This window comes from Podarcis raffonei, chromosome 7 (assembly GCF_027172205.1).
Source record: "Podarcis raffonei isolate rPodRaf1 chromosome 7, rPodRaf1.pri, whole genome shotgun sequence".
Taxonomy (NCBI): domain Eukaryota; kingdom Metazoa; phylum Chordata; class Lepidosauria; order Squamata; family Lacertidae; genus Podarcis; species Podarcis raffonei.
The window spans coordinates 45,471,973-45,494,751 of NC_070608.1; the positions used below are offsets into that span (position 1 = coordinate 45,471,973).

General features: G+C 43.4%; 1 protein-coding gene across 1 annotated transcript; it reads left to right on the plus strand.

The window, feature by feature from the left end:
• The first annotated feature begins 426 nt into the window (after positions 1-426).
• On the plus strand, positions 427-22,538 carry ANKRD29 (ankyrin repeat domain 29). The gene is made up of 10 exons (XM_053396386.1): positions 427-818; positions 4,746-4,856; positions 5,346-5,444; positions 8,435-8,533; positions 12,876-12,974; positions 13,990-14,088; positions 17,406-17,504; positions 19,841-19,936; positions 20,825-20,923; positions 22,173-22,538. Exons 1-10 carry the CDS (start codon positions 783-785, stop codon positions 22,254-22,256), a joined length of 921 nt encoding a protein of 306 aa, XP_053252361.1. The 5' UTR covers positions 427-782; the 3' UTR covers positions 22,257-22,538.
• Positions 22,539-22,779: the final 241 nt, after the last annotated feature.

Below are 22,779 nucleotides of genomic sequence, written 5' to 3' on the forward strand. Positions count from 1 at the left end.
CCTGATGGGGGGGAGGGACAGGCCAAGTATCCTGGGAACTGTAGTTTGTATACAATTCCCAGCACTCTTAACAAACTACCTTCCCCAATATTCCTGGAATCCTCAATACAGCTTGTCTGCCTGGGGAGGGTGTGTGTGTGTGGCTACACTTTCAGGCAGAATTCCCCCCCCCCCGTGCTTCAGGACTCAAAGCTCTCGAAGAAGTAACCTTTTTTCAGGCTTTTCAAGAAATCCTAATAAAGGTATTGATCAGCTCACACAAGTGAAATTTGCGCGTGCACACACCAAGGCCAGTAGGCCTCCTTGCACTTTTTTTTTTGCCTTCCGTCTACCCTCATTTAGGCGCAGAGCCAAATCTCTCGCTTGCAAAGTGCTGCTGCAACGTGCGACGCCCAGCACGAGCGCGCGCTTCTCAACGCCCGGCTGCATATCAATTCACCATAGTTGCTAGGTCAGCCGCTTGCGGTGTAACCTAAGCGGGCGAGGGAATTCTCCGAGGGGGCAATGATGAGAGGGCAAAGCGTGCAAGCTGCGAAGGAGAGCAGGCCTCGTGCTGCTGCTGCTGCCTGGCTGGCTGGCAGACTGCCGCGGCTCTTACTCAGACGCCGGCTCGGGCGCGGTGCTGCTGCTGCTGCTGCCGCCGCCGCCTGCAGCCCTGCAGCCAGCTCTGCTCCAGCGGCTCCGCAAGGCGAGCCAATGATCGCTGTTGTGCCGACGCCGGGGAAGGCCTGGGAAGGAAGTGCTGCTGGGGAAGCGATGCGGCTTCGCTGGGTTTGGCAGGCATGAACCGCTTTGGGGATCTCACCATGTCCTTCAAGGTAAGCTTTTCCCCAGCCGCGCTGCTGTTCGGTTTCTTCATCCTCTTCCAAGTGCTCCTGCGGCTGTGACCTGTTATCACTGCAGATGCCATGGCAGGCCTGGCTCAGCGGCTGCCTCTGGCTTTGCGGGGCAAGCTGGGCTCCTCTCTTTCCCCCTAAGCGCCAATGCAGCTGGCGGGAACCAGGTGGCTGGCTAAAGCAATGTTTACTTTTTATTAAACGGCGATTGGGGTGGGGGAGTGTTGAAAGGTTAAGCATGTGGAGTGTGGGCGAGGCATTCATTTTCAGGCTCGGTTTGAGGCTGAGCTGCGGTGTGTGTGTGTGTGTGTTTTTTTTTTTTTAAACTGAGCGGTGCCAAGAAGTGGTGCCGTCCACTTCAGGATGAAGCCTTTCACCCACTAATCCCAGATGTGCGAAGGCTGGCCATGTTGAGTGGTGAGGGGAAAGCTCTCTGTCCATGCACAAAAGCACTCCTCTTTTCTCCTGCTAACTATTGCACGTGCTGTGTGGCGGGTGAGACCTAGCATCAGAAACATGCCCTGTGTGGAGCAGTGTTGGAGGAGGCGTTTTCTTCACAGTGCAGACATAACATGTCCGAGGATGCTGTATAGAGAAAAGAGTTTGCGCTGCATTATTTGTGTATTTATTATTAATATTCCTGATACTTTTTGCCTCAGAAGTAATTCAGGAAGTCTCAAGGCAGCTCACAGCAAAACCAACACAGACTGAAAAAATAATAGTTTTAACATAGCAATTAAAGTAATGAACTGTGGATTATAATAATTTCAGTTTGCGTGCAGCCAAGCACCTGCTGAAACAAGTTGGCTTCTGCCATTGACCAGAATGCAAGGAACAAGGAGCCAAGCTGGCCTCCCTCCACAGAGCATTGTATATTTTACATGCCACAACCAAAAAGGCCCTCTCTCTTGTACTTTTTATGTCTGCCCACCCCCACTTTTGCTCACTATTATATTGCATGAAATTTGAGGCTGTGTTATACAAGGGGGTGCTGTCAAACTTCCTGCCCCCAGTCACATATTGAAAAAACAAGTTGAAAGTGTTGCACTGCATAGCCTTGCCCCATGCTGTCGACATGTGTACTGGCTATAGGATTCCCTATCTGAGTGAGATCCCTGGGACATTTCCACCAATAGTTTCTCCACTGGCTGGCAGTGGCTCTCCCATGTTCTCAGGCAGGGATCTGTCCCGCTCCTTGTTACTTGATCCTTTTAGCTGGAAATTCTGAGTAATAGTTCTGAAAAATGAAGGTGATGCTTGTCAGATGTTCTTACTTGGTTATGCTGTTTAGTCAGAGAGAGCGTGTTATCATACTAGGGTGGTAATAAATTAAGATAGGCCGGACTTCAAAGATTGCAGTAAGAAGCCTAAATCCACATAATTCATCCAAGTACATAAAAGAGAGGAGGATTATAACTCATCAGAAAACAGGTGACAATTGATAAACAGAAATCTTCACCTGAAAGTGTGCTCATTGGTCTCTATATTATGCAGTTCATGTACAGTGGTACCTTGGGTTACATACGCTTCAAGTTACAGACTCCGCTAACCCAGATATATTACCTTGGGTTAAGAACTTTGCTTCAGGATGAGAACAGAAATTGTGCTCTGGTAGCGCGGCAGCAGCAGCAGGAGGCCCCATTAGCTAAAGTGGTGCTTCAGGTTAAGAACAGTTTCAGGTTAAGAATGGACCTCCAGAACGAATTAAGTACTTAACCTGAGGTACCACTGTATTCTTGTTTCTTTAAACAGATACTTTCAAGTTTGATGCTGTTTGCAAATATTTAATATTTTTCTTCAACCTGCATCTTACTGCAGAACATTTTGTTCATTTGTATGATTGTGTGTTTTTATGAGCGCTTATTATTGGAGTGCTGGAAAGCTAAAGTGCACAAGCTTCCAAAGAAGAAGAAAAAACAAGCACAATGACAGAAAGATACGAAGCTTTTTGTAGGGAATGACATAGTAGTTTGAATTCAGAGAAAATAAGTAGTTGGATTTTCCTCAGGAAATGGGCAACATCTCAACATTCCCCTAAAAACAACAATTATGTCATCTGGAGAGGATCTATCTTTTCCTTATGCCCTTTGTTAAGCTTTTACCCAGATAATTTTATTATTTTTGGTTGGTTGGTTGATTAAAATCAACATAAATTTGTATAGGAGTAAAACAATAGAACCCACCCAACCCCGGTCTCTGTTTTTGGAAAAGATGCACATGTGTCACATCCAGCTTCATTTTAGAAGAAGCATTCCCTCCTGTGTAGAAGAAAAAGAGGGTTTCCTCTTCTAAGGTGACACCTGCCATGTATTGTAATTGTAATCTTTAAAACATCTAATCTGTTTTGTGATTCACAAGCAACAACTTTTTAATTGATTAAAACATTTTAAATGAGTCACTGCACTGAATATCTAAATATTTAAAACCTAGCCCTTTGGAATTCATGGCCATGGTCTTGAGGCACACAGGGTGCGGTGGAATTGCATTGTTCCTTCTCTAGGTTGCCACATGGCTAACTATGACTCTGCCTCATTTTAGCCATTCCACCAGCATGACAATGTAGCTTGTGTTCCTCTAGCATACCAGGGTGTTGGTTCTGCCAGATTTTATGCCCCCTTAGCTGCTGTATGAAGGACACAAGTGGTTCTGTGGGTTAAACCACAGAGCCTAGGGCTTGCTGATCAGAAGGTCGGCGGTTCGAATCCCCGCAACGGGGTGAGCTCCCGTTGCTCGGTCCCTACTCCTGCCCACCTAGCAGTTCAAAAGCATGTCAAAGTGCAAGTAGATAAATAGGTACCGCTCCGGAAGGAAGGTAAACGGCGTTTCCGTGTGCTGCACTGGTTCGCCAGAAGTGGCTTAGTCATGCTGGCCACATGACTCAGAAGCTGTACGCCGGCTCCGTCAGCCAATAAAGCGAGATGAGCGCCGCAACCCCAGAGTCATTCGCGACTGGTCAGGGGTACCTTTACTTTTAGCTGCTGTATATTGAATACAGTGGTACCTCGCAAGACAAAATTAATTTGTTCTGCGAGTTTTTTCGTCTTGCGAATTTTTCATCTTGCGAAGCACGGATTCCCTGGGTATTAACGGTTTTAAGAAAAAGGAAACAAACTTGCAAGACGTTTTCGCTTTGTGAAGCAAGCCCATAGGGAAATTCGTCTTGCGAAGCAACTCAAAAAACGAAAAACTCTTTCGTCTTGCGAGTTTTTCGTCTTACGAGGCATTCGTCTTGCGAGGTACCACTGTATAGGGTTTTGCCCTAAAAACTATTCTTGTGTGCTTGTTTCACAGTGGTCTGATCCCTTTCTGTTCTGATGCATATCTTATCCACCCTTTTGTGACCAAGGGTGAGCCAGGTTGGTGTGCTATGTGTGGTCTTTCTAGAGCAGAGCTTTCCAAACTTTTCATGTTGGTGACACGCTTTTTAGACATGCATAATTTCATGACACAGCCATTCAGTTTTGCATCATTTCGCGACAGTCAGTTTTACTATCAAACTAGAGGTTATACTAACGCCTTTCCAGGCCCAGGAGGATCCTGGGGAGCGTTCACGTGACACACCTACACACTGCAGCCGATTCACTAACGTGTCACGACACACGGTTTGGAAAGCTATGTTCTAGAGCATAAAATAATGACTCTATGCTTGCATTAGTGTGTAGGCCCAATACCCACAGGGTAAGAAGGTGTTCTTCGAGAGTCAAATGGGTGGAAACCAGCTTTCCTTTGCGGAACAGCTGTGTTTCTGTTAACCACTTAAGAAAACAAAGCAGAGAACATGCACTGTTAAAAGCAAAGGTCCCTTGCCAGGAAAGAAGAAAAAAGATCCCTAACTAGCAAGAATTCACAGATATCCCCACGTTTCTACAGAATAATCTGATTTTTGTTGCATTTTGGTTTTGTTAACAGAAGGAGACACCACTTGCAAATGCTGCGTTTTGGGCTGCAAGGAAAGGAAACTTGGCACTTCTCCAGCTGCTATTGAACAGTGGGCGTGTGGATGTGGACTGCAAAGACAGCGTAAGGACTTTGTGCATGACAGGAACAGATGATTTGCATCTGTTTGCATAATCTGGTCTAGCGGGAGAGTGGGGAGACTTGACATGAATGCATTATTTTCTTCATATTGAGTGTGCTCAAAAGCAGGAGTCAAACAACACGTTACATGGCAGTTACATGACTGGGACTCCCCTTGCGCTTTTATTTTTCTTAAAAAGCAGTTTGCACACCTTCCAACAGTTTGCAAACCCTCCAGCATATTTCGGCAGAAAATCAAGACTCGCTGATCTGGAGTGCTGGGATTCATTTTGCACAGAAGCCGCAAACCCTAGCATCCTCTTGTGGGAACTTTCAGTAGTTACTCAGCAGGGGTCACAAAGCATTTTGCGTGTGCCAAAAGGCCTTCCCTTCTCTATTGAGCAGGTGCAGAGAAATTATATACAGCCTTCAGGTTTGCATGGCTTTCTATCCTATTTTTAAGATAATGAGTTTGTATTTCTTTATGCCCAGCTTGGTTCAACAACGCTTATGGTAGCATCGTACTATGGTCACAAAGAATGTGTGAGAGAATTGGTTCTGCAAGGAGCTGATATCAACCTTCAGAGAGAGGTACGGTAGAATTCTTAATTTTAAAAGGGATTGCAAGAAAGACTAGGCCAAAATGCAAGATTCAAGACCTATTTTATTGTGAGAACTTGTGGCTGTACGCAATGAGTGACATATATGCGGTCAGCAAGTTTGGGTCCTGGTTAGTAGATACCGCTAAGGGCCCCCAAAGATGAGCAATAGGATATCACAATGCCCTAGTTAGTACAATCAGTTCCTGATGTAATAAGCCATGGTATGCGTTGTGTACTTGTATACAGTCCCTATGCAAAAAACCCCCACAAAAAGCAAGCCAGGAAGCTCAAATTAACCATAGATTTCCATTTCATATAAGCCAGGAACACACTGATGGCTTCTAAAGAAGAGGTTTAGGAAGTCAACTTTCATTTAATTTAAAGTTGGCTTTTGAATCTTGGCTTGTGTGGAATCCACCTTAAGACCCCAGTTTGCACTTAACAGGAAACTCGGATTAACTGCAGCTTCCTGGTTTATTTCTTCGCTTGTGGGGAGCTAGCAAGAGCAAAGGGGGTAGCTGGAGGTGCATGAAGGTCATACATAACCTAGCCAATTAAGCCAGGATTAAATTGAGTTGATATTTTGAATTTCCTTGGTTACTTGCAACCAGGATATCAATCTCTTTCTGTAGGGTTGTCAGCCTCTTCTTATCTGGCTTCTGTACAAGCAGGAGACATCATTTGCCATTAAACAGCAAGCAGTGTAGTTCAACTCAGACTTGGCCTGACAATTGGAGGTTGCTATTCTTCCAGGATGGTGCTTCTAACCCCCCTCCATCATTATAGCATTTTAATCAACTTCTTTCCTAACAGCCTTTTAAGTGCCTGTCTCAAAAGGACTACAGGATATAGTGACAACCACATCTTCATTTTAACATATCCTGTTTCTATGCACAGCTTTTAATTGCAGCTCTCACTGTTGCCTTTTAAACTCAGAGAGAAAGTTAATCACCAGTGAAAGTTGCCACCTTTTCCATGGTACGGCTCCTCTGTTTTGCACAGCTGTAGGGATGTAGGTGGCGCTGTGATTTAACCACAGAGGCTAGGACTTGCCAATCAGAAGGTCGGCGGTTTGAATCCCTGTGACGGGGTGAGCCTCTGTTGCTCGGTCCCAGCTCCTGCCAACCTAGCAGTTCGAAAGCACGTCAAAGTGCAAGTAGATAAATAGGTACCGCTCCAGCGGGAAGGTAAACGGCGTTTCCGTGCACTGCACTGGTTTGCCAGAAGTGGCTTAGTCATGCTAGCCACATGACCCGGAAGCTGTACGCCGGCTCCCTCGGCCAATAAAGCGAGATGAGCGCCGCAACCCCAGAGTCGGTCACGACTGGACCTAATGGTCAGGGGTCCCTTTACCTTTACCTATGATGGGCAGAAATGCAACAGGTGGAGATTTCCTTATCAAGGCATCTCAGCACTGGGAATGGCTTCATACATTAAATTTTTATCTGTCATGCAGATATTAAATGCACAGATACCTTATGAGAAGAAGGAGTGGCAAGCTTGATTTGGTGATATCAGAATTCCCTCCAGTAGCAAATAAGTGGTCTGTCTAGGCCTGCGTTAGAATTATTCAAAAACTTAGCATCTTGATAGTGCACCAGGAGCCTGGAGTCATTTTTTCCTGATAACAGAAAACAGGTATATGTCTAAAGAATGACACAATTCTCATCTGTTTACAAAATATGTGTGTATACCTGTCTTGGTTACCTAAAATTAGGATAGTGGTCCCTTTGATGACATCTGCAAATTGCAACATCTACCAGATCTACTGGTGGATAATAGGAGTTTTCCTAGATGAATTTAAAGATGGTTAGAATTGCTTTAGAAGTTGCTGGTATGAGGCTTTCATCCAACAAAGTCCTTAATGTATGTGAGCAGCTCCATTATCTCAGTGTACTTAAGCATCTGATAAAGAGCCCTAGGAGAATAAAGCTAGCATGTCCACTTGACCTAACTCTGAGAATCTCGTTTGAAGTGTTCCTTCAACAAGGGGAAGGCATAGCAACAGATCTCGTTAAACTTATTTTAATGTATCCCGTTTGAGGTACAGATGACCGGTTTGCCATATGGTTGCATGCATGCTTTTGTAGCTAACCACTTGTTAAACGGTTTAATGTATTTGTTCCTAGAGCCAGTGTGGTGTAGTGGTTAAGAGCGGTGGACTCGTAATCAGGTGAACCAGGTTCGCTTCCCCGCTCCTCCACATGCAGCTGCTGGGTGACCTTGGTCTAGTCACACTCCTCTGAAGTCTCTCAGCCCCACTCACCTCACAGAGTGTTTGTTGTGGGGGAGGAAGGGAAAGGAGATTGTTAGCCGCTTTGAGACTCCTTAGGGTAGTGATAAAGCGGGATATCAAATCCAAACTCTTCTAGATAACTTGGGATTGTGGTTTAAAACAAATTCTAGAATGGTTATAATACAACATCAAATCATGGGTTATGAAACTGGTTTCAGAAGCTCTCCCCACTGCCATGCAGGAGGAGAAAGAGGGAGGGGGAAGCGTGCAACCCAAGTCATGTGCACATAGCACTAACTAAACCATGATTTAACATTATGTGTATACTAGGCCGCTGCCTTCCTTTTCCCTCACAGCTGTGTTACAGAAATTTAACAGGTTCTTTTCTCAGTTGTTCTATCCCCAAGCTATGAAAAGTAGTGTCTTGAATTTCGGCTTTGTTACTCATTTTGAAAGTTTAAATTTTTTTTAAGTGTTGGCAGGGAGTGATGGGAGTTGTAGTCCAATACAACTGGAGGGCACTATGGTTGGTGAAGTGGTGAAGGCTGTGCTGGAATCTTCCAGAATAGAATCATGTGGGAATGTTTTAACTGAAGAGCAGCTGCTGCTAGATATGAGAATTTGGATTTGCACATTTCAAGCATTACCAACTTTAAAATAAGGTTTTAAAAGACATTGTTATGTAGATTAAATGAAATGTACTTACATACCTAATCCATGGGCTTTATGTTTCTCTTTTTCAGTCTGGTGCCACTGCCCTGTTCTTTGCTGCACAACAAGGTCACAATGATATCGTGAAGTTTCTCTTTGAGTATGGAGCCTCCACAGAATTTAAAACCAAAGTAAGAGATTGTGCTTGGCTTTAACACCACAATGATGAATTTTGGCAGGCAGGGATTTGGCATGGAGAGCAAGCGAGAGGCCCATGATATAATTTTGCTTCTTGCCACACAGTTCTCTGGCAGGACATACGCTCGGCTCAGGCTTTTACTACTCCATTTTCATTGTATAAGTGCTGCTCCATTTCCTAATAATTTTTACTCTTTCCGTTGCAAAAGGGCAGAACCAGAGCTGACCAGATTGGTTGTCTCTTTTATGCTACCCAGTGGTGTGAAGTCAAGAAGCAATATCTAAAATGGAAAAAAAGAAAGACAGAAAGAGGCCACTCTGCTTGGAAGTCAAGTTGTATGGAATTTACAGCTGCAGGCACTCAGGCAGCTGGATTTTCTTGAAAAGATGCTGTCATTTCATGTTTAACATGACAGGAGTAGCTACTGTATACCTGCCAAGATAAGACTAAATAACTCATGTGCTTTAGGCTGTCAGATGACCGTGGCCTGAATTGTGAAAGAACTGACTCCCTTCTGTAGTCAATGCCACCTGCACAACTGCTTTAGGCGAAATCTGTTTCTTTGTGCTAGCATGAAATCACCTATGGCTCATGCAAAATGCACTCGTCTCACCTTCATCTTTTCTACTCTTGCGCTATATTCTTCATATTAGGGAAGAGTTGAATGTAGGGCAATTTTCCCATCAACTTTTGCCATTGGCCACCTGTTAAAACAATTTCTCACTGAATTTAACTGAACGGAAGCAAACAAAGCACGGAAGTGCACAGATTTGGAAGAGATCTTAGAGTGCTAAGGAAGGACAGATCCACAGAACTGAAACACCAGTTCCTGTCCTTAGTTTTATGGGACTTAAGAGTCTGTGGCTGTGTTAGTCTTGGAAACAAGGGTGGTATCCAATTAAGTTTTACTTAGAGTAGACTCATTAAAATTAATGGACCTAACTTAGTCATGTCTGTTAATTTCAGTGGTTCTCCTCAGAGTAAAACTTAGCTGCATACTACCAAATGACAATATTCCAGCCTAGTGCACAAATCCGTGTTGACCTTGTTTTGTTACAATTATTTACTTCTGGAGTTCTTTCCCTCACCCTCACCAAAACCTTGTTTTTTATTTATTTCATACACGTAGGCAACCAAAGCTGAGGCATTGGCCCAGCTTGAACATCACACAATAATTTAGTATGATGAGAATGAGCCTAGCTAAGCCTTTGGCTCTGCTGCAGTGCAAGGAGGAGTTTGGAAGCTTTTTCTTCATTCCCCCCCCCCCTTTATTAACCACAGCTTGTTGTGTCATCCAAACCTCTCAAATTGTGGATGATCATAATTATGAAGCTGGCTTGTTTCAGCAAACTAGTTAAGGTTAGCCACAGTTTAGAGTCCAGATCTAATGTAAAAGCAGGAAATTTATCGAACTCTGCACAGAGGACATGCATAAGTTCCCCCTTGCAAATGTTTGCCCTAGAAGATCAAAAGCAAGAGAGATGAGAATTATGTGTATTTCTTTTCAGAACTTAATGTAATATGAAAATCTATAATAAGTCAGCCAGTGCCAGAGAGGGAGAGGGTGAAAGGGAGCACTCTCTCACGTTAAGGCATGCACAGTATTTTTTGCTATTTATATACCGCTTAATTACTCAAGGTCTTAAGTGGTGTACATAAGGATGTAGCCTTCTGCATTCATGTGGCTGGCTAGGTAGTCAGGAGAGATTGGCTTTTGCTTTCCTTCCAGATTGCACAGTAACACGGCGATGGCAATATTCCGAAGTAGTGTTATTGGGATGTGCATGTGGGGGTGGGGGGAGGACTGCAGCAGGAAACCAGAAAAATTAGACAGCATGCACAGCTCTTTGTAGCACATTGCACTGCATGTTGGTTTGTTTTTTTAAAAAAAGCATTTTGCAATAGCTGAAACCCATTGTCATTATTGTCGTGAAATGCACAGCATCAGCAATATGATTTCTGCCTTGGCTTTTCTGGTTTGAAAAGACCTCGCATGTGTAACGCCAGCATTATGCAAAAGTCTCTGCTTTGATTTGCTGATGTGCAATTGTGCCAGGATGGTTTTCATTTCTCGGAATTTCCAGCGTATTTGCCAGAGACAGCTTCTAATTCCCTACAGATGTAGCCAAAATTGTTCCAGAGTTAACATAAACAACTGCATCCAGTACAAAAAAATGATGAGGAATGTGAAACACCTTCCCCAGGAAGCAGTGCTTGTCATTACTTTTTAGATGAGGAGGAATAGAGAAATGTCTTAAGTGTAGGAATGAGCATTCATCCTGATTTGCCTGCAGGGTGTTTTATACATTTTCCAGTTAATCGTTTGTTCATTTCACACTTTTCAGTACCAGCTTCCTGTCCAGAAAATGGTCTGTTTCTTTTTTTAAAGTGGATTTGTTACAGACCTCAGTACCTCTGTGGGAGCAAGTTGCTCACTGGCAGCTCTCCGTGGTGCTACAACTACCAGCCTTCTTCACCTGTGGGAACTTGGTAGAAATGGGTCAAAACAGCTCTTTCCATTGCTGACAGACCAGCTGAACCGTTTCCATCTCAGCCAACTTTAAGAGTGTTTTTACTCCCCCCCCTGCTTTTTTCCTTTTGTGTCATGTTTGCATGGAATATCCTCTTTGTAAAATCCATCTGCAAACCATGCTTTGAGGCTTTGCAGCTGGAGAGCTGGATTAAAATGTGTTAAATAAATAACCCCCGTCCCACCTCTTACCTCTTTTACGTCTGCCCCGTCAGTAATGTCACTTTTCCCTCAGCCAGGCTTCAAAAGCCCTGCTAAGAGAAAAAGTAAAAAAGGAAGGAGATGTCCTGGAAAAAGACAACCAGGAGGCAGGATGGCTCACTTCCTTCGACTTGCTTTCTCTTTTAATTGTGCCTCCCAGTTCCCAACTGCATTATGTGTGAAAGGGCAGACCTTACTTCAAGAGACTGACACAGTTTCGTTTTACATGACATCCCATAGAATTGTAGAGTTGGAAGGGACTCTGAGGATCATCTAGTCTAACTGACTGCAATGCAGGAATAGGCCAGTACAGGGATCAAATCTGTGATCTTGGCGTTATCAGCACCACACTTTAACCAACTGAGTTAACATGTTGGCAGGGGTGAGGGCTGACTTTTGGAACAAAAAAATGTTGGGATCCAGTGCTAGTGATTGTATGGAAGTCTGCTGTAATCAGTGCTTTTTTTCTTAAAAAATGTTTAGGGATACTCTCATTTTCCTACTCATACAGTATTGAAATACTGCCCCTCAATGAGGCCAAACTTAGATTCACAAAATGTTTAGGGGTGTGTTTGTTATTTATACCCTACTCTTCTGGCTGGGTTTCCTCAGCAACTGGGTGGCTTACAACATAACTAAAACCATAATAAAAACATCAGTCCTTAAAAACTTCTCTAAATAGAGCTGCCTTCAGATGTCTTCTAAAAGTCTGATAGTTGTTTATTTCCTTGACATCTGAAGGGAGGGCTTTCCACAGGGAGGGTGTAGATGCTAAACTTCATGAATGACTGTAATTAATAAGTCATAATGTCATAGCCAGTATAATAGGGCCTGTGGCTTTGCAGCAAGACCATTAAAGTCCAAGAAGAAGAAAGCCAAGTTCATGCTGGAAGAAAGAAGAAAAGTGCTTTCCTGTTTGAAGAGACCCTGGGTATCAAATCCTTGGATGGGAAATGTTGCTGGAAACTACAAGTGACAGCTGTTTGAAGTAATATAGTGTGGACAAGTTATCAGAAAAAGCCTTGTTCAGAATTTCACGTTTTAGGTACTGTATATGGGAATTATGTGTTGTTCATTTATTGTGAACTAAACAGGGTTGCTTCCAACTCTACAATTCTATGATTATTTGAATATTTACTTAAGCCCTCAACAAGATACACTTATTCCTCCCAAAGTTCTTGTTCCAAGGCCGTGGCTTAAATAACGTGACACGTTAGTGTGTCGGCTGCAGTATGTAGGTGTGTCATGAGAACGCTCCCCACGCTCCTCCAGGGGATGGAAAGGGGTTAGTTTAACCTCTGGCTTGATAGTAAAACTGAATTACTGCGTCGCGAAATGATGCGAAAATGAATTAACAGTGTCGTGAAATGATGCATATCTAAAAAGTGTGTCACCAACATGAAAAGTTTGAAAATCTCTGGCTTAAATTCTGCCACTGCCAACAGCTTCCCCTGGCATTATCTGCAGAACTTCTATTTGATTTCTTCATTGCTATTGTATCGTATTGAAATGCAAGACGTAGGTGGTATTCTACAGCCTTTGTCTTTTCCCCTTCACTTGTGCCTATTTTCTGCTTTCTTTTTACTCCCCCACCCCCTTGCAGGATGGAGGCACTGCTCTGTTAGCTGCGTGTCAGTACGGGCACATGAGAGTGGTGGAAACATTGCTGAAGCACGGTGCCAATGTTCACGATCAGCTTTATGTGAGTTTACTTGAAGTTGGCCTTCAGCCATTCTGACCCTCCCTTTCCCCTGGAATGTTCAAGGTTTAAGGAAACCTTTCCGGGATTCATTTTTTCTGTTAATGAGAAAGCAGAGTGCTCTGGAACTGGTGTTTCTGTGCTACTATACGTGCTGGAAAGGAGTTGGTGGAAAATTCAAAGCTTGCCCAGTATGCCAGCTCCTCCTTACACTTTGAGCCATTCTACACATTACACAGAATGAGAAGGCAAAATTATAAGCTGTACATGTTTAATATTGCACATGGAGATTGGGTATAATGGAAACTGCCTTTTATGAAGTTTCCCTGCAGAGAGTTCTCTTGTGCACCCAAGCCCAGGAGAGGAGCAGCTACTTCAAACAGCTCTTTTGAGAAGCACTTAAAGGCAGCCCTCCATGCTGGAACTGGAATGTGGGGACTGCCTTTAAGCGCTGTTTGAAGCATCTAACGTACTTCTCCTGCGAGTCGGTGGGTGGCAGCAGGGGAGAGGGTGGTAGAGATTCTCCTTTCCCACCTGCTGTTGCTGCTGCCCACCTGGTCGTAGGAGAAGCATGTGTGCTGCTTCAAATAGCACTTTTGGATAGGATATGAAATATGTAATGCACTTTAAAGCAATGATTGAAAGGAAGTTGTTCTTAAAACCAAAAATCTGATCAGCTTCTGTTGCTCAGCAGCACTCACAAAGGACTTCCACAAGAGGCAGACTTCAAACGCACATTTGCTGGAACCATTACTCAGAAAGCACCAGGGTTTATTGTTTAATCTTTAAATTGATTACATGAAAGACTGGAAGCAGACTAATTAAAGAGCAAGCTTGCTTTCTGCATTCATCAATGCTGCAGAAATGTATCGGTAGTTATGAAAAAGATACTTCAGTATATAAGCAGTCTTGCTATGCTTGTGGGCTAATGGAGGAAAGGAAGAGTTCAATGATTCTGTTAAGAAATCTTTTTTTGCCAGCTTAAAAGCTAATTAAATATTTTATTTAAAAAATTAAGGACGGAGCTACTTCCCTTTTCCTGGCTGCCCAAGGTGGTTACCTGGATTTAATTCGGCTATTGCTGTCTTCTGGAGCAAAGGTCAACCAGCCAAGGCAGGTAATGTTCAGCATTGTTAAGACACAGACAATGTTTGTTACCCTCCCTTATTTATTTTTAAGATTGATACTGCCTAGATTTTCCCCTTCATCTGTTCATGTGCTAAGACTAACCGGCTGTGCCTTGGTGCTGACTACATTCCAGTTATTGGTGTGCCTTTGATATGGAAGTTAATATTTGATCAAATTTGGATACATGTGCTGCTGTTGGGTTTTCTATACAGACTGCCGAGGTTGTAGTTTAACTTCCTCTAATACTTGGCATTTCTGGTTATGCATTCTTACTTAGATTATAGGTATTTCCTTGAATCTGTCCCATGGAACAGTTGAAGGAGGTATGTGTGCCATGGGATCCTTAGAGGACACAAAAGTCAGAAAGTTAGGCAAGAAATTTGTTCTATCTCCCCAACAAGACCAGAATAGCTACAAGGGGTGGAAAACCTCAGGCATGTGGACCATATGTGGCCCTCTTGGGCTTTGTCTGGCCCTAAGCCATGCTCCCTGCTCAGGCTGCACCTTTTCACTGACCCTTTTCTGTGCTCATCATGAGTGCCTTTGCCCAGCTGGAAGGTGTCTGTCAACTGTGGATAATATGCCTGTTGCTTGAGCATGGAAGCCTCTGGGTGTATACATGCGAAAAAGCCTCTTCAATTTCAGGGCTCTGGGATGTAACATTTCCCCACCCATTTTTGGCTTTGGCCCTGCCCACCACTGGCATGGGGACCAAGGAAGGTTCCCCATGAGGGACTGTAGCCCTTGGGTTCAAAGAGGATCCCTACTAACAAGAAATGCCCAGTGCCACAGAAATCCGGCTTAAGTCCAGAGCCACTTACTGACTGAACTATATTGCACCAGAGGTTATTTTCCACCAAGAGTAGAGGAAGGTGTAAATGCGGGAAATTGCAGGTTCTGGGTAAGTAGGTTCCTTAATCATTTACATTCACAGGTTGCTGATAACAAACATGAACTCAAGTGACGTGCCTTCTCATTCGGTATTTCCAGGCACACAAAGCCACAATTAACTATAGGATGTGTAAAAATCATGTTAGCATCCTGTGTTTCCTTATTCCTATAACATAAGAAGAACCCTCCAGGATCAGGCCAAAGGCCTATCTCATCCAGCATCCTGTTCTCACAGGCCAACCAACTCCCCATGAGAAATTCACAAGCTGGACCTAAGCGCAACAGCACTCTGTTCTCCTGCAGGTTCCAACCACTGAACCATACTGCCTCTGCAAGTGGCGTTAGACCGTAGCCATTGTGGCTGGTAACCACTGATAGCCTTGTTCTCCATTCATTTGTCTATTCTTCTTGAAAGCCCTGTTGTGGGAATGAATTCTTGTAGGAATGAATTCCATAGTTTAAATTTGCACTGTGTGAAGAAATTTCCTTCTTTTGTCATTATTGAATCTCTTTAACATTAAGCCTCACTTTGATTGACTGTATCTGAACTTTTTCCAGTTCCACAGTATCCTTTTTGAGGCAAGGGAACCAGAATTGTATGCACTATTTGTTGCCTTGTTCCTCATGTGTTTTTGGAATTTCTGCCGCTATCATTATGCTCTTTTCATTTTGCACCAGCCTGTCCACAGGGTTTCAGTTGCTACCTTGATAAACAGGGCCCAAAGCAATCTAGTTCACAAGTAACCCTGTCACCTCCTCAGTTGGCAGATCTACTGTTGACTCAGAAGGTTATGGCCTGAACTAACAGGTTTACTGCAGCTGAGTCTTCTAAGGTTACTAGTTCTAGGAAACACTGACACCTTGTGACACTGAACTTAATTACCTGCCTCAATTTTGCTAGCTGTTAACTTCCAGACTGAGTGTTTGCAGGAAATGAGATAAGATAATAATGTTGCAGTCCTATATATATCTATTCAGTGGTACTTAGTCCTGGATAATTGTGTACAGGATTGCATCCTAAGTGCCTTGTTTGGTTCCCACTAAGGTCCATGAAAGCCTTTGCATTTTTTCTTTGTATTAATATTTGCCGGCATCGGTCTGTCTCAGAAAACAGTGGAAGAGTGTGCCTTTGTGGGTAAAGTAAACCGCTGGAGAGTTACAGTGCCTGCTGTGGCTGTAGAGACATGTTTTATTGCAGGTGGGGCAGATGAAGGTGTTTGCTTTTGCTGCTGTAGGTGCACCATGGCATTTCTTCTCTCTGCACTCCTCATCACTGAACATATCAAGAAACAAGCATTTCAAATCTTCCCCAATTCTACCATTTGATATTTAAGAAAGCTTGGTGACACCATCCACAAACCAATATTTTTACCAACCCATGGTTGAAAACATACACAAGCTAACCACAAAATTTAACTGCTGTACAGCATCGCCACTAGTAGAAAACAAATAGCAATTTCCTTTCTGAAATACAGTGGTACCTCGGATTACATACGCTTCAGGTTACATATGCTTCAGGTTACAGACTCCACTAACCCAGAAATAGTACCTCAGGTTAAGAACTTTGCTTTAGGATGAGAACAGAAATCGCGTGGTGGCGGCACGGCAGCAGCAGGAGGCCCCATTAGCTAAAGTGGTGCTTCAGGTTAAGAACAGTTGCAGGTTAAGAACAGACCTTCGAAACGATTTAAGTACTTAACCCGAGATACCACTGTACAGAGTTTTGAATTTGCATCCTGTATAAGCTACAGGTATAAAGATGCTCATTTCTTATCTCAGCAGAATTATATATTCTATGGTTGGAAAACTGTTTGGGTTTTTTAAAAAAGAAGAAGATGCAAGGCTTTTGTAAACTGAATTGGGCACAGGAAGTAAAACTCAAGAAACTCCTCTCCCTCAGCCTTGTTTTTCCTCATCAGCACTGTATTATTTTTGTTTAAAAAGAGTCCTTCAAACGAATACAGAACTACACTTCATGACCTGATAACAAACAAAATAGACTCTTGTCTGCGTTTAGCTTTATAAGGAACCAGTACTTCCTGCTTCTTAAACTTTGGTATAGCATCTGATAATAATTAAGGCGTTTAAAACAGAGAAAATACTGTTTGTTATACAGAGTACTGTTTTCATCTTATTAAGTTAGTGAACATTTCATTTGCACTATTCAAACTTTTATTCAGCCACAAGGACATGATGAAATATATAGATTCTGTTTGCCTGTTTGCATTCCCTGAACGCTGAGCTGAACACGATGTCCCTTCTCCAGGGGAAACAGGTTTTCATCAAGGATTCAAGTTCATTTTGTCCTTGAGTTCCAGCCAGAATCTTGTGGTGAGCTGCCAGAGCTGTTCAGCGTGCTGCCTGTATCAAACTGATGGGTCCTGTTTTGCATGTTATTTCGTCTTCTTCTTAAAGGATGGGACAGCTCCATTGTGGATAGCCTCTCAGATGGGTCACAGTGAGGTAGTGCGAGTGATGCTGCTCCGAGGAGCAGAACGAGATGCTACAAGGAGTGTGAGTAGCTGCCTTTTGTTTTGGGGGCTTTATATTAGAAGAAAAGGAGTCAACAGTGCTCTGTGATATGGTGGACAGGGGTTGGGAGCCTGTATATTGTTGGAGTCCACCTCCCATTAGCTTCAACCAGCATGGCCAGTCATCAGAAATTATGGGAGTTGGTGTGTAGCAACCTATGGAAGGCTACATGTTCCCCACCCATATTCTAGAACATCTCATTGGTGTGCTGTGGCAGTCAACCCTGCAGAATAGGTTGGCTAGCATCCCTCTCAATTATCTCTCATTGCAAGGGGCATCTTACAACAGAAGGAACAGCTTCTTCTGTTTCCAAGTTGGAGATGTTTTACAAAACCAGAGCACAGAATCATACTTAAGAAAAAAGCCAATCCCTTTCCTCTTGGTAATAAAAGTGTAAATTAAACAGTTAACCTCTGTCTCTGAGTGGTCCCTGTCACTGTCTGCCACGTTATTAAGAAAAATTTGGTAGGTCAGTAGCGACAAAGATGTAGTGCTCAGATCCACTTGGTTATTTGCTATTTCTCAATAGATTACACAGCATGGCCTTGGCATTGAAGGCAAGTTTGAGGGCTGACGCATTTTGGAGGCTCAGTTTAAGATCAAGGATAATCTGTATCTAAAGAACCTCTTATCAAATGTTGCATGCCCAGTAGAGTTCTTTTTCTTGAGCACTAGCCTTCTGTGGTAACTGATGGATTTCATAAGGGTCTGCTGTTCAAAATAAAGTAAAGCCCACTGGACATACAGTTCACTCAAATGAGTAGAATATAATAGATTAGGATTATTCATGTTTAGTAAACCACCAACTGCTACTTAAGAAGAAAAATGTGACGGGCTTTCAAGACTCCCAGTCCTTTATCAGTTCAAGGCTAACAGGGAAAAGAGGTCCAAGCATCTTTTCATGTCCAGGTCTCGTGGTTATCCCCAGGTTGCTCCAAGGAGAATGGAAAGCTGCCACCAGCCTTCATTAGCCAGATGCCACTTTGTGTGGCCTTGTCAGGGAAATGCTGCTTCATCCATTACGTAAACCCAGATTTGCCACCAAGTATACACGAAATAGAGAGCTGTAGACATCATCCTCATCACCATTATTATGCACCAGCAGGTCCCGGGCGGATTACAATTTTAGAATTAAAAACAGTTAAAACAAATGACAATCACAGGAAAAGGGTGGGAAATGACTTCCTGGTTTATGTATCTGTGTGGTGCGTACATTTGTGAATTTCACATTTTTAGGTATGTCCTTAAAACCACTTAGTTGTACATCTATAAATTCAATGTGCATGCTGTTCCTTTGGTCATAGCAGCCATTGTGGTGGGGGGAGAGCTGCAGACTGCCCTCCTGGCACCAGCATTGATACAGCTTACCTGTACAGGGTAAAACAGCAATGGCAAAACTGAGGCTGTGTAGATGCACCGGGGAAATGCCATATTCGCCCCAGACTCAATGCTGCCTTGTAACAATGCTGGTGTCAACAGGGTGGCTGCCCAATAGCAAGCAGAGCTGGTGCCATAAAAAGAAGGAAAGGGTAGGAGCAATTCTCCCTTTCTCCTCTTCAACCTTACTTAATATTTATTTTGCTGCTGCTTAAGCAGTGGCAAGGCCCTCCAGCTCCCTGCTCCAAGGTCCTACCTCAAGTGAAGCATTCTGGGCATGCTGGATGTGAGACTGCCCGTGGCACTGTTATGATTTGCTGCTGCCGAAGCCCTAAAATTTAGAGGGAAATTGTACAGTAATTCTAAAACTTTTCCTAACAATTTTAGGTAGTAAACTGCAGCAGGAGCACAGGGAGTCTCGGCCATCGCTCCTAGAATGCTTTACTCCAAGGAATGCTTTGCCCCTGAACCTTTCTTGAGAGAGGCAGGGAGCAAGGAGGGGGAGGGCTTCTGATGGCAGCAAGCATGTCATGCTACACCAGTGAAGGCAAGCCCAAGTTAACCAGCCTCACCACCTGAGCCAATTGCTTCAGTTTGCTGAATGGCGATGCTAGCTCAGTTCAATAGGACCTACGGTATTCCTAGATTAAGTGACTATACGATCACAGTCTTAGGAATGTTTCAGTGACAATATTTTTAAACATTGAAGTCTGCAAAGCTAGGGTATGGTTGTCATAAAAGCACTGCTGCTGCATGCAGTAAGGGCATCATGTACAGTAAGGACACTCAAAGCCTGCTTATGGGAGAAATAACAAGATCTAAATGGGTTATAATGAATGGGAGGAACCTTCCCTTATGAATTCTATACAAGGATAAGTCTAAAACAGGACAAATGGTCATCTTCAATTCATGTTTCTTCTCTCTTCTCCTTTCTGTTGTAGGATGGCACAACTGCTTTACTTAAAGCTGCGAACAAAGGATATAGTGATGTTATAGAGGAATTGCTTAAATTCTCTCCTACGCTTGGTTTATTGAAGGCAAGTACTGAGAAAATATTTGGGATGCTCAGAACCATAGTTCTCTTGGATGCTGTGGAAGCTCTCACTAATTTCAGTGGGACTCTCACAGAAGATTGCTCAGTTTGACTCAAAATCCTAAGTTAATTCACATATTTTTCTAATATAGAGATGTAATATAAATCAGAGCAGGGTCCTGGGTCTTTTCCCTTTTACATATGCCAGGCTTCCTCAAACTCGGCCCTCCAGAAGTTTTGAGACTACAATTCCCATCATCCCTAACCACTCGTCCTGCTAGCTAGGGATCGTGGGAGTTGTAGGCCAAAAACATCTGGAGGGCTGAGTTTGAGGAAGCCTGACATATGCCATGTCTCAAACTCAGGTGGGTTAAAGTCTTCTTATGCCCACCCATCTGTTGGAAATGGTTGGAAAAGGCTGCATCACTGTTAAAAGACCTGAGATTTAAAAGTTACGTATTATTATTACAGTGGTGCCTCGCAAGACGAAATTAATTCGTTCTGCGAGTTTTGTCGCCTTGCGATTTTTTTCGTCTTGCGAAGCACGGTGTCGGGAAAGTTTTGGAAAAGCTTCAAAAATCACCAAAGTCTTTAAAAACCTCAAAAAAGGCTACCACACCACGTTCTATGAGTTGCTCCTCGAAGTCAAGTCGCAACTGTATTAACGGTGTTAAGAAAAAGGAAACAAACTTGCAAGACGTTTCCGTCTTGCGAAGCAAGCCCATAGGGAAAATCGTCTTGCGAAGCAGCTCAAAAAAACAAAAAACCCTTTCGTCTAGCAAGTTTTTTGTCTTGCGAGGCATTCGTCTTGCAAGGTACCACTGTATTATTGTTGTTATTATTAGCAACATCATCTGCATATAGATATATTTTATGTTTTTCTATATACTAGAACGGAACATCAGCTCTCCATGCAGCTGTTCTTGGGGGCAGCGCTAAAGCAGTAGCACTACTCATAGAAGCGGGAGCAGACCCGCTCCTTAGGAACAAGGTAGTGTACTTTTGTTTTAAGATTGTCAGACCTTTGAAACTCTTAGGAATGTCTCAGTCTTTGCATGAATCTCTTCATAGAAATTCTTAGTAATTTTAGACTGAAGTTTTACATTAGGAACAAAAACAGAGAATAAATTCTCCATGTCGTGTATTTCCATTAGAGGGCAGCACAACTCTTGGGAAAAATTGTTTGCATCAACCATTTTCATCCCGCAAAGTATTTCTGTTACCTGTTGCAGCAAAATCATCCAAGTTTCAACTGGCACCTTTAAAGACTAACAAATCTCTTTGGGCATAAGGTTTTCTGGACATTTCTGTCATTACAGAATTGCACCACCGCCTCTTTTAAACTTACTGGAGCCTCCACAGTATACTAGAATACAAATCTGTGTAGACCAATATAGTATTTTTCCTCCTCAAGGGAGGCCCAAAGTCAATTCATTACAGATCTAGTTTAAATGCTACTGAAACCTGAATGTAAATTTGAGTGTCAGCTGATCCTGCTCTCATGAGTGCCAAATCATGATTTTATTGGAAAGAAATCTATGTTTAATAGTCATTCATCACTGCAGTATAGAGCAAGGATGGCGAACATGTGGTCTTCCAGATGTTGCTGAACACCAGCTCTGACCATTGCTCAAGCTGGCTGGGATTGATGGCATTGGAATCCAACAAGGTGTGGATGGCCACAGGTTCACCATATCGTAGAATCTTTTTGACTCATTTTCTCTCAACTTAAAAGCCAGAAAACGAAAGGCAGTAACTTGCACTCCTTGCAGTGTCTTGATGTGCTCCTTGAAGCAGAATCGCTGTCCTGCAGCAGCCCAGGGAAGTCACTAGAATATGATGGGGTAGCTTGCTGAAGACCCCTTTGGATCTGCCCTGGGGATGGGAAGTGCAGAGTCCTACAAATGGCATTGGCCTTAGCCTCAGCCACCATGGTCAGTGGTCAGGGATGTAGTCGAGCAACAACCAGAGGACCACGTTAGCCACCCTAATCTGAGTAATTCCTCACAAGCCAACTTTGAATTATAGTCCCTGTTAAACAAGCCCGCTGAAAGGCTCAGTAATACAGCATTGGTATATTTTCTGATGAGAAGTGCATGAGTCCACAGTTGAATGTAGCTCAGTGCAGAATGTTGAATGCCGATGCTCCTTTGGGTGATGTTCCTTGAAGTCTGCTGCATGAGAACCAGATGGTGAAAGTCCTTTCTCTGGTTTCCAACCGACTCGTGTCTTGTTTCCAGAAAAACGAATTGCCTTCAGATCTAACGAAAAATGAGCGCATCCTACGGCTTCTGCAGATCAGAGAAAAGCACCGAAAGAGCTAATGCAGCTTTGCGTCTCAAGAGAGAGCCAATGAGCCCTGCCCATATTCGCCCTCAAGCAAAGCTAGTTATCCTGCAGAACTGGAAATGTTTTGCTGAGACTCAAGCAACATGCCCTGACTCTACCTCTGTGAACAAGGTCAGGGTTCTCCATGGAGTGGCACTGCTAAGGTCCTAACACCACTGCACTCACCAGATTTTTGTCTCTGGCTTCAGATGCAGGGAAGACTGGGTCGCTAAGTGGCTTTCCTGAATAAAGTCTTTTTCTGCTCCAGAGAAATATTCCTTTGCTGTAGCATTATCTGTTCCTTGAAGTAAACCTCCTGTTTCTTATCAAAAGTTGCACAGGTCTTTTTAGTTGTGCTCTGGCAAGTCCAGTTTGGTCTGAGCCCTTCTCAGGGTCTGCAGATGGCACAGATGGGGGCACCAGCAGTTTGGTTTCTCATAGTGCTTCAAGCCTCCTTTTATAGCCCATTGGTGTCATGGTACCAATTAGGCCATTTGCTCACTGGTGTCATAAAGGTTT